The sequence below is a fragment of the Poecilia reticulata genome, linkage group LG22 (genome assembly GCF_000633615.1).
Source record: "Poecilia reticulata strain Guanapo linkage group LG22, Guppy_female_1.0+MT, whole genome shotgun sequence".
Lineage (NCBI taxonomy): Eukaryota > Metazoa > Chordata > Actinopteri > Cyprinodontiformes > Poeciliidae > Poecilia > Poecilia reticulata.
The window spans coordinates 3,180,647-3,196,775 of record NC_024352.1 but is presented as its reverse complement, the minus strand read 5'-3'; the positions used below and the strand labels follow the sequence as shown (position 1 = coordinate 3,196,775).

At 42.6% G+C, this 16,129-nt stretch overlaps 3 protein-coding genes across 4 annotated transcripts in view; 2 read left to right on the top strand and 1 right to left on the bottom strand.

The window, feature by feature from the left end:
- LOC103458132 (putative uncharacterized protein MYH16) overlaps positions 1-276 on the top strand; it is a 9,431-nt gene extending 9,155 nt beyond the window's left edge. The window contains exon 11 of the mRNA XM_008398723.1: positions 237-276. The gene's annotated coding sequence lies outside the window, so the exon portion shown is untranslated. The remainder of the gene's footprint in view (positions 1-236) is intronic.
- Positions 40-3,524, top strand: LOC103458133 (complement C1q-like protein 2). The gene is made up of 7 exons (XM_008398724.2): positions 40-96; positions 174-236; positions 598-651; positions 1,338-1,421; positions 1,520-1,582; positions 2,075-2,203; positions 2,282-3,524. Exons 3-7 carry the CDS (start codon positions 612-614, stop codon positions 2,560-2,562), a joined length of 597 nt encoding a protein of 198 aa, XP_008396946.2. The 5' UTR covers positions 40-96; positions 174-236; positions 598-611; the 3' UTR covers positions 2,563-3,524.
- Positions 3,525-3,883: 359 nt separating this feature from the next.
- The window catches only part of mapkbp1 (mitogen-activated protein kinase binding protein 1), a 38,277-nt gene continuing 26,031 nt past the window's right edge, over positions 3,884-16,129 (bottom strand). For both annotated transcript variants that reach the window (XM_008398725.2, XM_008398726.2), the window contains 19 exons: positions 15,990-16,115; positions 15,118-15,188; positions 14,838-14,959; positions 14,057-14,132; positions 13,870-13,981; positions 13,688-13,751; positions 13,229-13,357; positions 12,634-12,734; positions 12,487-12,524; positions 11,690-11,830; positions 11,473-11,589; positions 10,730-10,854; positions 10,032-10,159; positions 9,760-9,945; positions 9,050-9,131; positions 7,438-7,829; positions 6,650-7,354; positions 5,951-6,036; positions 3,884-4,900 (listed from right to left, as the gene is read on the bottom strand). In XM_008398725.2, the coding sequence (XP_008396947.1) occupies positions 4,661-4,900; positions 5,951-6,036; positions 6,650-7,354; positions 7,438-7,829; positions 9,050-9,131; positions 9,760-9,945; positions 10,032-10,159; positions 10,730-10,854; positions 11,473-11,589; positions 11,690-11,830; positions 12,487-12,524; positions 12,634-12,734; positions 13,229-13,357; positions 13,688-13,751; positions 13,870-13,981; positions 14,057-14,132; positions 14,838-14,959; positions 15,118-15,188; positions 15,990-16,115 (3,041 nt within the window). In that variant the 3' untranslated portion in view covers positions 3,884-4,660. The remainder of the gene's footprint in view (positions 4,901-5,950; positions 6,037-6,649; positions 7,355-7,437; positions 7,830-9,049; positions 9,132-9,759; positions 9,946-10,031; positions 10,160-10,729; positions 10,855-11,472; positions 11,590-11,689; positions 11,831-12,486; positions 12,525-12,633; positions 12,735-13,228; positions 13,358-13,687; positions 13,752-13,869; positions 13,982-14,056; positions 14,133-14,837; positions 14,960-15,117; positions 15,189-15,989; positions 16,116-16,129) is intronic.

The window sequence follows — 16,129 nt, the reverse complement described above, 5'->3', positions numbered from 1 at the left end:
AAATCCATGAATAAAATCTGATCTGTTCTGTAGACATGGAGACCAGACTGAGCTCTACTGAGGAACAACTGGACCAATTAAAGAATCAGTCTGCAGGTACCATCATCAGGTCTTGTGTTTGGTTCTGTTCATCCTCAGTGAAACCATAAAATGAATGAATGAATCCTGTTTAGTTCTGGAGGTCAGACTGAGAGTCAGTGAGAAACGGCTGGAGGAGCAGGAAACAGGAAGCTCAGGTAACATGTGACACTTTTGCATTTTCTGAACATTTTTAATAACTTGTCTTAGCTAGAGCAGGTTTGTTTTACCATCCGAACCAAGGAAACAGAACGTCTTGCTCCAGATCTGCTGTCTCACATGTAAATATTGTAGAAATCCTCCAGTCCAAACTGTCTGGTTCAGGTTAAAATGACTCTCAGTTATTCCATAATGTTTCTAACAAACTTGTTAAAATAGATGATTAAAACTTATGAGTTTCTGTTTTAAATCAATATTATTACATAACGATAATAATGAGTGGCTTTGTTACTAGTTACATGGTTAAACTATTCTGATGTTATAAATGATGTTTATTTCAACTCCATGTGTGACTTTCAGCTCAGTTCTCCAGGATGGAGTCCAGACTGACAGATGAACAGAGCAGAACTGCAGGTCAGTCACATTTTCACAAATCATTTGATCAATGAATCATTTCAAGATGTTTTTTTATTATCTTTGGGCTTTAAATCACAGATATTTGCAGATTTATAGGTCATTTTAATTTTAAGACATTTGAGAAAACATTCTGTGGACTGATGAGACAAAGGTGGGACTCTATGGAAATATGTGTGTCCCGGAATTCTTTCAAAAGTATTTTAAAAGTCTTAAATGAATGTATCTACAATTCAGACCTTAAAATATCTTACATTTATTTTTAAGCCTTTAATACATTAACCATGTCTTAAATTTTGTCGTGACATGAACCTTTAATGGTTTATATATGTTTTTTTTCCCCTGAGACTTTTCTATCAGGAAAAATATTGAGTTGCACTCAGATATCTCCATTGAGTCTACTGATAATTAACCGCTAGCGAGTTAGCTTTTTTGCATCTATTATGGATAAGTGCGAACTTATCAGCACTTGGCTGGCTGGCTGGATGAATTTTTGTGGAGAACCAGGTCTTAAATTCTGTTCATAATGGTCTTAAAAAGTCTTAAATTTGACTTTGTGAAACCTGGAGAAACTCAGTGTTTAGTTAACAGTTTGAGAAAATTAGACCAGTCTGATTCTAAACATCGTTACACATTTTAATGAGTCATATTATAGTAATAATGATTTATAATGAATTATTTTTCAGAGTTTGAAACCCAACTGTCAGCTGTGACTTTCAGACTGAATGTGACTAAGGAGCTTCTGGATGATCTGAAGAATCAAAGTCTAGGTGACGGATAACTACAGATTTTTTGTTGTTGTTGTTTTTTTAGCAGTTTGTTTCTGCATATTGTGTCTGGATGAAGGGTTTTGTGTTTTATGTGTCAGCTGGAGCAGCTGAACTGGCTTCACTTTCAGAGAGACTGACTGCGGCTCAGGGGAACACAGAAGGTAAATTCTCCTGAGACATTCTGGGCGCCCTGACGTTCAGAAACAATGAAAAAATATTGAAGATGTTTCATTTAAGCTGCCAATCAGACTGAAGAGAGAACAATTAAAGTCTTCAGCTCTGATGTCATCACAGAACCAAACGTGGGGAAGCAGCGTTCAGCTTCTATTCACCTCAAATCTGGGACAAACTTCCAGAAAACTGAAAAATAGCTGAAACGCAGAGTTCCTTTAAATCCAGGCTAAAAACAAGCCAGTTTAGAGTTGAACCATTTGAACTGCAATAAATGGAATATCGACCAACCAACATATTTGATGTGTTGATTTTTAATGACGGCACTTGACAAAATGTAAAATCTGCTATTGATTTTCACAACTGCTGACTATATGATGTTTATGATGTAAAGCATTTGAAAGGCCGTGTTGTTGAAATGTGCTGTACAAATAAATTTGATTGATCAATTGATTGCTGAGGCTCCAACATGTTTCTTTCAGATGAGCTGAAGGTGGCTTTCTCAGCCGGTCTGACTGATTCAGGAATAGTCGGTCCATTTGATGAAGAAACTACTCTGATCTTCTCCAAAACCATCACCAACGTTGGCCGAGGCTACAACAGCTCTGCAGGTAGCAGGAGGACCGTCTCTGTAAACGCTCTCTCTGACTGCAGGGCAGTGAACTGATGAATGAATGTTGCTACTGCAGGTGTTTTCACCGCTCCAGTCACAGGACTTTATTTCTTCAGCTTCACGGCTGCAGATTACTTGAAGGGTTACATGGGCCTGTACCTGTACCGGAACGAGCAGCCAGTCAGCTTCAGCCTGGATCTGAATGACCACGGAGGGTACACCTCCATGACCAGTGCAGTGGCTCTGCAGCTGGACCGGGGTGATCAGGTTCGCCTCGCTCTGCCAGCCAGCTATCGGCTCTATGACGACTCCAGAAACTTCAGCGTGTTCTCAGGTTTCCTGCTGTTCCCGGTCTGACCCAGCTGAGTCAGGAGCAACATGGAGTCTTCATTCAGACTGAAATAAAAGTTGATTTTTTTGTGTCAGTGGAAAGGTCAGTCAGTGGTTCCATTTTGAACAAACTCAGTTTGAAGCATCTTGATGAGTATAAGTACACATTTCATCAGGTTGGATATGTGTATTATTTTGTGGTTTGTCTCTTGTCTATGCTGTGTATGATCTAATCCCAACCTGCATGTCTCTCCATACAGGTTGGGAACAGATCCGGTCATGGTTGGAATGCTGAGTGACATCAAAAACTGGGGCAAAAAAAAAGAAGTGTAATATCGCATCTATCCCATCCCAACAGAAAAATCAAGTTAGGAAAAAAATGTAAAAAAAAAAAAGAAAAGAAAAAAAGACACCATTTGATTCTGACATTTTAATAAAGTCACCTTAGCGCTGAGTTGGATTCTCTAGTCCAGTACTTGACTGGTTTGAATCTTACCCATTCACTTTTTATGTCAACAGGTAACGTCTCATGGCAGAGGACAGAAAAATCACATTTGGGGGACCTCAAGGTTCAATCTTGGGACTCCTACTATTTAATATCTATATGCTCCTGCTAGCTCAAACACAAGTAGCCATAACTACGCAGATGCTCCACAGCTCTACATTATGATGTCACCAGGTGACTCTAAACCCATCCAAACACTGAACAGATACTTAGAACAAATCAATGCATTGAGATAATCAATGCATGATTGTACAGATGTGTTGCTCTCTTAAAGCATCTCTGCAGCTCATTGGTCAGAGCTTTGCATGTCTCCAGGCTGACCGGCTGATCTGTAAGAGGAGCAGCAACAGGTCAGCTCACTTCCACCTTCACTTTATAGACAGACAATAAACACACAGCACAGCAGCAACTACAGTCAGGGGAAAGAATCATGACCAATCTTAATTTTTGGGAGAAAATGCGTTCAATGCGTCAGTTATAAAACCAGTGGCGAGACAAAGGGCCATGTGTTTGGATTTTTTTCTTCCTTAATAATAAACACTTTCATTTAAAACTGCATTTTGTTTATTTGTATTGTCTTAATATTTTAAATGGTTTGATGTTCTGAAAAAAAGAAAATCAATGAGGTGGCAAACACCTTTTCAGATAACTATCAATTTTATACATTTCTGAAGATCTGCTTTGACTGTGAGATGTAAGAGTTGTTTTTTGTGTTGATTTATTTGAAAGAATGAGTCTGCAATCTAACGTGAAAAAAGTGAGCAATCCCAATTTCTGATGGTGCTGTGTGTGTTGTGGCACAGTCAAAGTAAAGAACTGAGTTAAAGAAAGAGAAGATCAGAGTAAAGTGTGAAACTTTTATTAAACGTGACAAAAAACAACAGGAAACAGAACTCTGACGTCTCTGTGAACAAAGTTCCCCAGCTCTGACCCGACAAAGCCCCGTAGCGTTTGCCATAAAAGGTGAACGAAGGTGCGTTAAGGCTCAGATCAGGACTTCCACCTTAAGACTTCTAAAAACACTCCGGTCTCTTTGGGACGGAGTCAGTAGTGTAACAGATCACCAATAAATACAAAGTGTTATTTGATCGCTTCAGGAATCATGCAGATGCAGGAACATTTACATCAATCAAGTCTAGACAAAGTATTGCTCTTTCATCGCTGGTTTTCACTTCCTCCTACTTACAGTGAGCAATCGTCTGCAAGAGCTTCAGACAGACTTTAAAGGTCCTGGTAATAAAACAAAAACGACAATCTAAAAATGCGTCCAAAAGAGAGTTTGACACTGTTTCTGGGGGCAGCTGGAGGTCAGGAGGTAGAGTTGTCATTCACAAAGCAGAGATAGAGTCCGTCAGGTCCCGTCTCCTCTGGTTGACGCGTAAACAAGTGCAAAAACTGAGCCCCACGTTGGCCCCCGGTGTGCTTTCTGTGTGACAAAAACACACTGAATGTTCAGGAAAAAAACAGCGCAGGATGAATGAGGAGGTAAAGTGGTGAGTGAGGCTGCAGCTGTAAGGTTCACTGAACAGTGTCAGACTAGGAAGAATAAAAAATAAAGTAAGATATTCAAAAGTAGGGAGAGAAAAGAAGTTTGAGTTTAATGTGTGGAGTGGAAGCAGCTCAGGTGGGGGTGTTGATCTTCCTGTTGACGGCCTGTAGGAGGAGCAGTGAGTACTCCTCAAGCAGAGCCGCCGTCTTCACCTCCCCCACCCCCCCCAAGGCCCCCTCCAGTCCCAGCATGCTGGGTGAGCCCAGAGGGAGAGAGTCCAGCTCCGCCCTCATGGCCTGGAAGGCCTCTGATAGGAGGAGAGACATCTGACACTGGCTGGGGGAGGAGTCATCTGCCGAGGAGCCGCTTACCTGGAACAACAATCTACATGTTAATGTATTAAACACTGCAAAAACACAAAACAATAGCAAGTATTTATGCTCTAGTCTCTAGTGCAAATATCTTAGTTTACTTGAAATAAGATAAACCAAAATTACAAGTAATTTTCAGCAAGATGTAGAAGTTTGTTTTAATTCTGTAAAATTGATAAAAGAAAACTAGTTCCACAGGCAGAATATTTCACTTATAATAAGACATTTTTTCCATCTTATAAGTGGAAAAAAATTAAGGATTCACCAACAGCAGTCTTCTGATTACACACTTTAAAAAGCCTGACTAGATGATTACAATTTTGGCCGACAGTGATTTTGTTTTTGTCTGAATGTCGCTAAATGTAGCCAAGAAAGTCGCTGAGTTGGCAGCAATGACCTGGCGGTCCGGTCTGTCAGTCACACTGCACAGCAGAAGAGGACAGTGGCTGATATTTAGACCTTTGCTGAGGTAGATAAGATCAGGGAAAAAGATGGGCTTCACATGTACGTTTCGGCTGATGACCGATCTCCACCAATGAAGGAAATCTGGGCTGATTTATTGATGGAAGCCCAGAAAAGAATCAGAAGAGCTGATGACTGAAATCAGGAGATTTTCAGCTTGATCAACCCTGATGACTTAAACATACACAATGTAAAAAGCACCAGAGGGTCACTCTTCCTTATGCACAATATTATTTTTTTAAAAAGACTTCAATTTAGCTATGTTCTGCAAACAGCCAAACTCTATTTTCTGCACCATGTCAACAAACGGCTGTGATTCATTCTTGGGAGTAAAGAGCAAGACTTTTACTTGATAATAAGAAGGCTGAGTGCCGCATGGCAAAGTTGTTTTATCATTTTTAGAGAAGTGTAAGCAATAAGGACTTTTTAAAATCAAACAGTGTTTGAGATACTTTCAGCAGATAACAGGAAGGATGCAGATGTGCTTTGGTAGGGGGAAATAAAGTGACAAAATAATGTAACTTGACAATGAGCTGCAGCAGGACTAGCAGAGGAAAGCAGACAGTCTGAGCAACATGTGATCATCACCTTCCTGTAGAGATGTGTTGCTCTCTTAAAGCATCTCTGCAGCTCATTGGTCAGAGCTTTGCATGTCTCCAGGCTGACCGGCTGATCTGTAAGAGGAGCAGCAACAGGTCAGCTCACTTCCACCTTCACTTTATAGACAGACAATAAACACACAGCACAGCAGCAACTACAGTCAGGGGAAAGAATCATGACCAATCTTAATTTTTGGGAGAAAATGCGTTCAATGCGTCAGTTATAAAACCAGTGGAGAGCGACCACGTAGCAACGGAAACTGCAAATAACTTTATCTTGTACTTAAATGTCAACAATATTAACTGTGAACACCTTCAGTACCTACATTTAGCAATTGTCTTGAATGATGGTAGGGCAAAGGCTGCAGTTACTGAGTGTGCTCGATACTCCAGATATTACGGTAAATGTCTGAGGTCTAAACATGACATTCATGCCTAAGTATGTCAGAAAACACACAGGCTGTGATAGGGTGTCCTCCTTTTTTCACGTGACTGTATGTTGTTCACAATAATACACTCTCATACAAGTGGAGGGAGGCAGCAGAAAAGAAGGGAAAAAAAGGGAGACAGCTAAAAGGCCAACAGGAGACACATCTCACCCGTTGCAGAGGGAGAGGAGGAGGGGCGGAGCCAGAGACATGACAGGATGAAGTGATGAAGAAAAAGAGGGTGAGAAGGAAGGCCAAACCTGGATCGTCTATGGCGTCTCCACTGGTACCTGCACGAGTCAGAGTGTCCTCCTGTCGGGGCAGACCCACAGGACAGACGGACACTAGGGGAGACGGCTCTGAGGAGGCGGAGCCAGCAGGCTTGGAGGAAGGGGAGAAGGAGTCGAGGGAGATTTTGTCCGGAAGAGGACGGCTGCTGCCTGGGACGCGAGCCTGGAGGATCCGGGAAGAAGGGCCTGCTCGGTTACCATAGCTACCCGCTGACAGAGGCAATGAGGAAGAGGAAGAGGCGACAACAGGCACAATGGCAGCATGTTGGGGCGTGGCCAGAGAGGCGTTGGAGTGCACCACGGCAACGAGAGGCGGGTAGGATGCTGTCTCTTTGAGCTGAGACGCTACTGAGCCGGACGACACGGCAACATCCTCAGGCTCAGAGATGTGGAGGTTGTCGCCAATGGAGACAGAGCGGGACACCTTAGCCATGGAGCTGGCGGTGGGGCTCATGTAGGAGCGAGGCGCCGATAATGTCAGAGAGGGCGAGGAAGACTTCCTTGGCGTTGCCGTGGCGCTGTCCTGTTGGGGGGACCGGGGAGAGCTGGAGTTGACCTTTAGATTCCACTGTGTTGTGGGCGGGGGCTTCCTAGGGGATGAGGGGAGGGTGGTGGGACGCTGAGGAGGGGCATCTCTGGACGGACCAGAGCTCAGCTGGGAGTCCAGAGAGTCTCCTGATGAAACAAAAGAACAGAGAGGATCAGCTGTTGAGGGGTGGATAAGGGTGGGCTGCTGCTGGTGGGGGTATGACGGTTACCTGTGCAGATCAGCAGGCTGTGGACTGACTGGGCCTTCTTGAGCCCTGAAGTCAGGTGGGAGGCAACAGAGGTTACCACCAGGCCTTGCTTCCCTCTGGGTTCGACTGAGCTTTGGACCTTCTCCTGTGACGGAGTCTTGGTGGGGGGATTGGTTAGGCTGGTGGTCCCTGCTCCGTCCCCCTGGGGCAGACTCTGACTGTGTGCATAAGGAAGCTGTGATTGGTCCTGGTGAGTCTTTGAAGTCTCCTGCTGGTCCGATGACTCCTGGCTGTCCTGTGTCCGGCTCTGGATCCCATCTACCAGGGGCCGGACTTCAGAGACCAGGGGCCTGGCCTTCACCTCTCCCACCCCTCCATGGGAGCTCCACATTGGGGGAGGAAAGTCAGTCCGACTGAGGAGCACAGAAATGGTTCAGTATACAGCAACCCTAGTGTGTCTCTGTGTGTGTGTTTCTGCGTTTCCATTGACTATATAATTGCATAATTTGACATTTCAAAAATGAATTTACTTAATGAAAACCACTAATTTCCTTTAATAAAAAAAAAATGCTTTGCCACCCAGATAAGGTGGTTTTCTTGCCGCATCAGAAGTGCTTTATTTTGCAAAAATTGCAATGGAAACACTTTTTTGCATCACACGGGTCACATGATCAACAACCCGATGTTGCCACTGGCACAAACCATGAAGAAGAACACAACACACAGTAATTGGAGGATGATGGTGCGGYGTGGTTTTTAACACGGCGCACCATAGCCAAAGCTCCCATAGCTTTGATGCTTAGTGGGAGCACAGCAAATTTCACGGTCAGACAGCGGGGAAGTGGGAGAGTTGTCCTGTCAGACCGTCAATCTCCGAAACCACACACAAAAAACAACTTTTGAAAGCTTGTTCTTCAGTAGTTCGGTAGACTAGGTTTGATTGCGGACCGAAGTTGCAACGTTTGTTACATCTTTAACTAATGTGGTTCACTTTCATTACAGTGTCAAATGAACCAAAACCTTTGAAAAACCCGTTCCCGCCTCTTGTCTGTGGAGGCGCTGAACCAAAAACCATGGAAGGTAACAACAAAAAAGCTTTCTCCTCGAGATGGAAACAAAAATGGAGTGGCATCAGATTTTAGCTGTTGGAATTATAATTTTTTGTCTTTGAAAAAAGATGCCATTTATCCCACTAGCACTGGACTAGTGAGTTTGTTTTGGTTATTTTTACCCAGAATGTTTTTTGCTATAGTCCACTTTCTGCTTTTGGAGCAGTCTCTGATCCACTTGGCGTTCACATGTGCATTCAAACCACACTATTCGGTTGTTCACTTTGTAGATGGACCAGAGTTTGATTACGCGTTCACACCTCCCCAAACGAACCAGACTTTCTAGGCAAAGGGACTGAAGTTTCATTAAAGTGGACTAAAAAGGGATGGTCTGAATGTACTCTAAATGAATCTAAAAGCCAGTAATGTCCTTCCTTCTTCTTCACAATTAACAAAGTTTCAATCTATCAAGGTATCTGTTTGACTGTCTGTCTTATGAAGTTTGAGGTTATACAGTTTAAGCAGTGTGGATACTTTCAGAGGGTTCTGTAAGTCTTGTGTAATGATGATCAGAGATGTTTTACCTTCCACAGAAGTTCTGGGAGAGGAACCTTGAGGAGATGCTGAGACTCTCACAGGAGCTGTGACACGTCCTGTTTGGATCACCTGGTAACACAAACATTTCACACAACCTGCTGAGACCCAGAAGGCAGATTGTTGTACAACTGCTGAAAGGAACATGTTTTGTATTTATTCCAGCCCTTTAAGCACTTTGGGGAACAGCAGGATGAAGGTCAACAATGTGTGAAAGGAAACAATGGGAAAACAAGAGGTTTCATGTGGAGGAGATGGAACGCTGTGTTCAACAGTTTCAAACATCATATCAGATGCATTCCCATTACAAAAATGTGCAAAACTTTGTTGCTATGCTGCTAATGTTGAAAAAAATAAAATTTTGCAATTGCAGTGTTTCCAGAATTAAAAGAATTAAAATCACACATGAATAAGTTTGTTTACATAGTAAGTTATTAAAAAACATGCAGTACCATGATACTCTTACTACTTCCTGGTGCCTTCTTTGTTATTTGTGCCAGTAGGGACATCTGGTTGTTGATCACGTGACTCGTGCGATGCAAAAAGAGTGTTTCCATTGCAGTTTTGCAAAATCTATTTTGATATGGCTGAAATACCAACTCATACTAGCCCAAAAACTTTTTATCAAAAAACATGCAAATTTAAGGTCAGTGGAAACGCAGCTAGTGATCAGCCCAGGCTCTAGAGTGTACTGCTGTACCTGAAGCAGACAGCTCAGCCAGTGTGACAAAGTGCTCCTTCAGGAAAGCCTCCTGGTCTGGAGTCTGAGGGACTGCCTGAGGCATCCCGTCCTCTCGGCTTTCTTGTCTTCCCTCCTCCTCGTCCTCCTCCATCTCCAGCTCTGAGGAGTTCCCATCCACACTGAGAGGTTCTGTACGCTCAGTATCTGGTGAGATCAAAGGAAGGAAACAGAATCACAAACGGCTGACAAATGATCTCAGCCAGATATCACTGTATGACGCCTTTCCATACTGTCTGCAGCTGGTCTCTCCGGACTGGACAAGGCAGAGCTGAATCTGAGGGAGCAGCCGCTGTCCGGACTGGGTTTGTCCTGCCGGCCATGTGGAGCAGAGGGACACGCCTCCTTCACCTGGAAGTCACTGACAGGTTGTATGGAGGTGTTTAGAAGCTGATCTGTACTCAGAGTGGAAAAGTAGCTGTGCTGGACTTTAGGAAATGCTGTGAATCATTCTGTTGATGATGAAGAGTGAACTCCGCCAACTCCTTCAAACTTAAAGCTCATGAAACTTCTAAAATGCTATCCAAGGACAACCAGTGATGATTAAATAGGTAGCACATGTTTTTCAGCTCTATTTCTAATACTGTATTAGACTATGTGTCACTTTGGAAGATTACTTGCATTAGTCAAAACATGTTAAATGAAGAGGAAAAAAACATACACAAGTCTGATGGCAGTTTTTGAAGCACAGATGTCCGTGCTCTAAGTGGATGGTCAATTACAGCTGTACTCTGCTGGTGAAGTGTGCAGCAGAGCATAGCGGAGACGCATGCAGTAAATCTGGAGCAATATAAAGGTGGTTGTGTTGCATGAAGAGGTTGTTGGCTATTTTAGAATATGCTACTGTCTGCCAGATACTAGTTCAAAAATTAAAAAGCTTAAGAGTGTGAATACTTTAGCGGGACTCTATATAAACCATGAAGTGTGTTACCTTCCCACCAGGCTTATTCTGTCCTCCCATTTGTCAGGAAATAGAACTGGATCCTCTCTGTCGAGGCTTTGAAGGGACAGCAGGAAGAAGTCTGGCCTTTGACTGATCTTCACTTCATCATCTTCCTAAATAGATAGAAACACAAAATATCACCTATAAAATACATAAACTCATTATTGTCTCACATTTCACACACCAAAGTAAAGTCATCAGTGACTTAGAACAACTAGTCCTTTCAGCAGGACACATTTGGAGGCGATCTGGGACACCTGATTGATTTTGGTGTCTGAATGTGGATTTTGTGTCAATCCAAGTCAGACCATCTAAAAACACAAAACTGTCCTATTCAAGGATGACAACCTGAACTGGCTTTGGACTTCCTGTATGAGACACACTACACAAGTTAAGCTAGACACAGTGCTGGTATTAGGTTGACCTCTTCACTCTTAAATTGTGCAGGTAGTCTGTGGTTAAAAATCCTGGAGGATAAAGATTAGCCCCTAAGAGTGGAGACGTGGGATAGCTGCTGGCTGCAGAATCTCATCCTCATATCTCTCTGGATTGAGAATACCTCAAAGTTAACAAGCCTTGTTTGTTTTCAGTGAGGGAGATGCTGCCCCACATCATCACACTACCTCCACCAAAAACTGTTTGGCATTGGCATGTAACTGTTTTTTATTATTCCAACCAACATCCTCAAGGTAAAGCATTACTGGATTCGACTGAAATCAAGAGTTTCTCACCCTCACAGAGGGAACTAGAAGACTAACTGTACTCTGCAGCTCATCACTGTTCCGATGAATCATCGGCTCCACATCCTGCCTCCTGGTCGAGTCGTCCGCGTAGGTCCAGGCCCTCTCCTGATTGGACAGGATCAAGTGTAGAAATGTAATAATTGTGTCACATTGTAGGGAGTTTGTTTTCAACATAAAGCCTTCAGCCATATGGTGTGTGCCTTACTTCCTCCTGCTCCTCCTGACTTTCCAGGCAGTATGAGTCCAGCAGCCTCAGGTCTAACATGGATTTCACCATCAGGGCACCGTCGGCGCTCGCTGTCCTACTTGACCAGCGGCGGCGAGGGAGCGGAGCCTCTGACGTTTCCTGATGAGTCAGAGCACATGGTGTTTACAGAGTTTTTAGTCTGCTGTAAGTAGTTGTCGTTATAGGAGAAGATGTAATAAAAAAATCAACTGGAAAGATTTGCCAATTTTCAGCAGTCCTGACCGGCAACCGACTCAAAAATACTATCTTTATTTTTGAGACCGATTATTCTATAGATTATTCAGATTATTTTAATCGGATTTTAAAAATTGCTACATTCTTCAGATTTTTCATTTAACCACCCAAGCCTTTTCTATACAATATTAGAAATACATTAAACTATACAAATAAACAATTCCATTACTTTGCCTGACTTTGCCTCCAGTTTAAAATATCCGCTGAGTCGTCATTTTGCTCATGTTTTACGACAAACGCTCTTTCTCAACAGCTCATTGTGGTGGTGCCTCTGATCCTAACAAATACTTAATGACTGCTCACAGCAGGAAGGCTGGCAAATTATCTTGAAAGCAGTAGCTCTTAAAAAGAAATGTGTTGAAATCAAAGATCAAAATGAAACCAGAGATGGGAACTTATTGGTCATGTTTAGATGATTTTTTTAGATCAGTTTTAGTAGTTTTTAGGCGTTTTCTGCATAAAGTCATGCAAGTTTCTCTCTATGTCACTAAACATGGAATATTAGACAAAAAATTACTTACATTCCTGATCTCTTTGCTGTGCATCTCATCAGATACTTCTGAAAGAGAAAAACACATGAATATAAAAAGATGAGATTACTTGACTACTTTAAGGTTAAAGGTTGTGTTGATATCAAGTCTAACATGAAGATAATGGCAGTGTCTGACCTGCAGCCTCCTCCGGACTGTCTGTAGTGATCCCTCCCTCTTCCTCCTCTGTGTCGCTATCAGAGGACAGGTTGACCACACAAGGACTGGGCGTGGCCCCGCTGCTCAGACAGACGACACACAACAACACGTCAGCACACTGCAACATGTTCAACGCGTGCAAATCAACTAGAACTGTTCATCCTTTCTTTAAATAAAGTTTCTGTTGAAGGCAAACTTGACTGAATGTTCTTTACTTTCTTGGTTCTCATCTCAATCAGAACCAAACACGGAGAAGCGGCATTCAGCTTCTATGCAACACAAATCTGGAACAAACTTCCAGAAAACTACAAAACAGCTAAAACACTGAGTTCCTTTAAACCCAGACTAAAAACTCACCTGCTTAGAGCTGCTTTTCAACCATAATAAATGGAATATTGACCAACATACTCAGTGTATATTAATAATTTCGATGATGGCACTTATCAAATTGCAATATCTGTTACTTCTTTTTCAATTGTTGACTGCATGTTGTTTTTATGATGTGAACTGCTCTGTTGCTGAAATGTGCTACACAAATAAACCTGACTGACTGAACTCAATTGATCTGTCTTACCTGGGCTTTATAGCCTTCTGCTCAGATGCACTGAGGGAGTTAGGAACAGTGCTGGAAGGTCGAAGGTCAGTGAGCCGCTGCCTCATCCTGATGGTCAACTCCGGGTTCAGACGCCACACAAAGATACAGCTGCATGAACAAACACACATGGATCAGTGCAAGTGTTGATGGTGAACGTAAAGACCAGACACCTCGGCGAGCTCTAGATTTCATTTAGGGGCATCAGAGTAAAGGGGAATAAATAGACACATATGCCATACTTTTAAGATTTTCATATGTGGAAAAGGTTTTGAACACTCTGCGGCATTTTTCTTTCCTCTTCAGAGTTTTGCACTAGTTTGCGTAGATCTGTCCTAAAATTGTTACATTGAAGTTTGTGGTCAAGCGACAAAATATGAAAAAGGTTCAGAACAAGTTCAGACGCCTAAATATTTTTATAGCAATAAATATTAGAGGTACCTGTCTCCTGATACAGTGATCAGGTGTCTGCAGTCACTGCTGAACTTCAGCCCCGTTACGATCTCTGAAACACAGACAGGAACCAGACTCACTATAAGGAACGGCTTTGCTCTGATTTCAGGCATGTGTTCAAAAAGGTAACACAGAAATAAGATGGAGGATAACACACACATTCCACTGACCTGAGTGACCAAACATGGTGGCCACACATTCTCCAGAAAAGAAGTCAAAGATGGAGACATTCTTGTCTGAACAGGAAGTGGCGATGTAGAGTCCTGATGGGTCGATCTGTACCTGAAGAAGAAAAAGAAGAAGGGGATGACCCAGTGTTCCTTTAAAACATCACCAGGGTAACCAGCAGCTGATTACCTTAATAACAGTCCCATCCTCGCCCTGAGAACCTTTATACACCTTCTTTTGTTTGGCGCTTCCGATGTTAAAGATTCTGCAGAGATGAAGCAGAAAAAAAAATCATCAGCAGCAGCAGCTCACATACCTGCAGATGAAGGCCCTGAACACACAGAGACAAGCACAATATATTTTTGTAAACCATTAAGAACAAATGTGTTTTCACAGGCCAGGTTGCAGCGCTGCAGAAAATGGTGCAGTAGATATGCAAGGCCAATCGGTGGCGCTGTAACACTGCCAGAGAACAACAACAAAAAAAAACACTGAATGGCAGCTTTGGCAGATTGAGCAGGTTTTCCCACAGCAGGGCGTCTTTTTTGAACATGAGCTGGAAGAAAACGAGTCTGGGCGGATTGGTGGAATTTAGGCTTTTTTTCACAACATATGAGGTTTTTAGAAAGTAAAATTATGTATTAATGCACTAATTTTATACATTTATTTTGAAATATCTAGAATATGTTGAATGTGACTTCAGCACTGGTTAATCAAGTGTCACTGTGAAGTGCTATTGTAGAACTGAAATCCCAGTGCAACTTCAATAAAAACAAAAACAAAGTCTCATTTCCTTTTCCGTCCCTCTAAATCTGTTTTTTTCAAACAACTGGGTGTAACAAACAAGCTAAAGAATGTTTCTTATCTGAAGGTTTTCCCTCATCATGTCTGCCCTGTGGAGACTGAAACATCAACATGTACGTCACAGTTTTAGGTCCTCAGGTCTAAACATAGCAGCGTGGGGCTCTACCTGATTTTGCGGTCCTGGCAGCCCACTGCTGCGTACTTCCTGGTTGGTTCCACGTCCATATCGTACAGAGTGGTCTTCCTAACAACGTGATGCGTCCGGGTGAACTCCAAACCCTCTCCCATCTGAGAAAGATAGAAAGGGAAAAACATGTGATTATCACTGATCTGGCAGTAAACAGAATAGATGGACTCTTATTTTGCAATATTAACACTTTTCCCTCTGTTTTTTATTTTCTAACATCATCCAGTGATTCTTTGCTGGAAAGTAATGCGGCTCCTACCTGCTGAGCTGTGCGAAAGTAGACGCTCTTATCTGCTCCACAGCTGATCATCCAGACCTTCCCCTCGTTGGCTGGTGGGATGACGAAGAGGAGAAGTTAAAATCCACAGCAGGGATCACAGGCAGACAGACCCGGGTCAGATTCTAACGGTATGATCAACTTAAGAACAAATTCTAGAGCTTCAGCTTTCAGTACTTTCCTTTTATAATTAAACAATTAATCTCAGATCCTTCTACAGCAAATAGAAAATCAACAAGGACACAAAGGAACAAAGTAGGAAAGACTGAAACAAGGGAGGATGAAAAGAAAGACAAAAGCTAACTGACCTGATTTTAGGACATAGGAAAGAAAAGAAAAGAAAAGAAAGAGGTGCATAAGGGAGGAAGCAACCATTATAAGGTTGCTTCCTCCCTACAAATGTGTTTTGTAGGGAGGAAGAAAAAAATGAGTTTTTCTTTCTTTTTTTCTTTTAAGAAAGAAAGAAAAACAGAAAGAAAGTTATGAAGAAGTAAAGACGGAAAGAAACAGAGTAAAAGAAACACAGGAACAAGGAAACAAAGAAAAAGGGATCATTATCATTTTCTCATAATTACAAGTTTTTTCTAGACTCTGTAGGAACCTTGTTATGGTGAAGAATATGGCTCATTTTCTGCTCTACTCAGTTTTTAAAATCACACATGTAGAACCAGCTGATATTAGATTAGCGACCACTCTGAAGTGAGCTGCAACTGCTGTTCCTTAACATCTGAAAATCTTTCCATCCAGGTGAACTGCTCTATGTTCTGCGCAAGAAAAGCGAAGCAGTCTTCTGTAAGCCAGCTGAATGGCAGCGCACAGCAGAACACACCTAACCAGAGTTTCCAGCAACTAACCAGCAAATCTGACGGCAGTGATGGAGGACGAGTGTTCATCCAGAGTCTGAACCAGGCTGTACTCTCTGGCTGCATCCAGGACGTGGATCAGACGGTCCCGACTGGCAGTGGCTAACAGCTGGAGCCCTGACACACACATA

What these genes read in the sequence shown, in the direction of transcription:
- LOC103458133 (XM_008398724.2), top strand. Translation starts at nt 612, where the DNA reads ATGGAGTCCAGACTGACAGATGAACAGAGCAGAACTGCAG. An exon ending in TCTGAAGAATCAAAGTCTAG is followed by an intron (nt 1,422 to 1,519) that starts GTGACGGATAAC and finishes TTTATGTGTCAG; the next exon opens with CTGGAGCAGCTGAACTGGCT. An exon ending in GGCTCAGGGGAACACAGAAG is followed by an intron (nt 1,583 to 2,074) that starts GTAAATTCTCCT and finishes TGTTTCTTTCAG; the next exon opens with ATGAGCTGAAGGTGGCTTTC.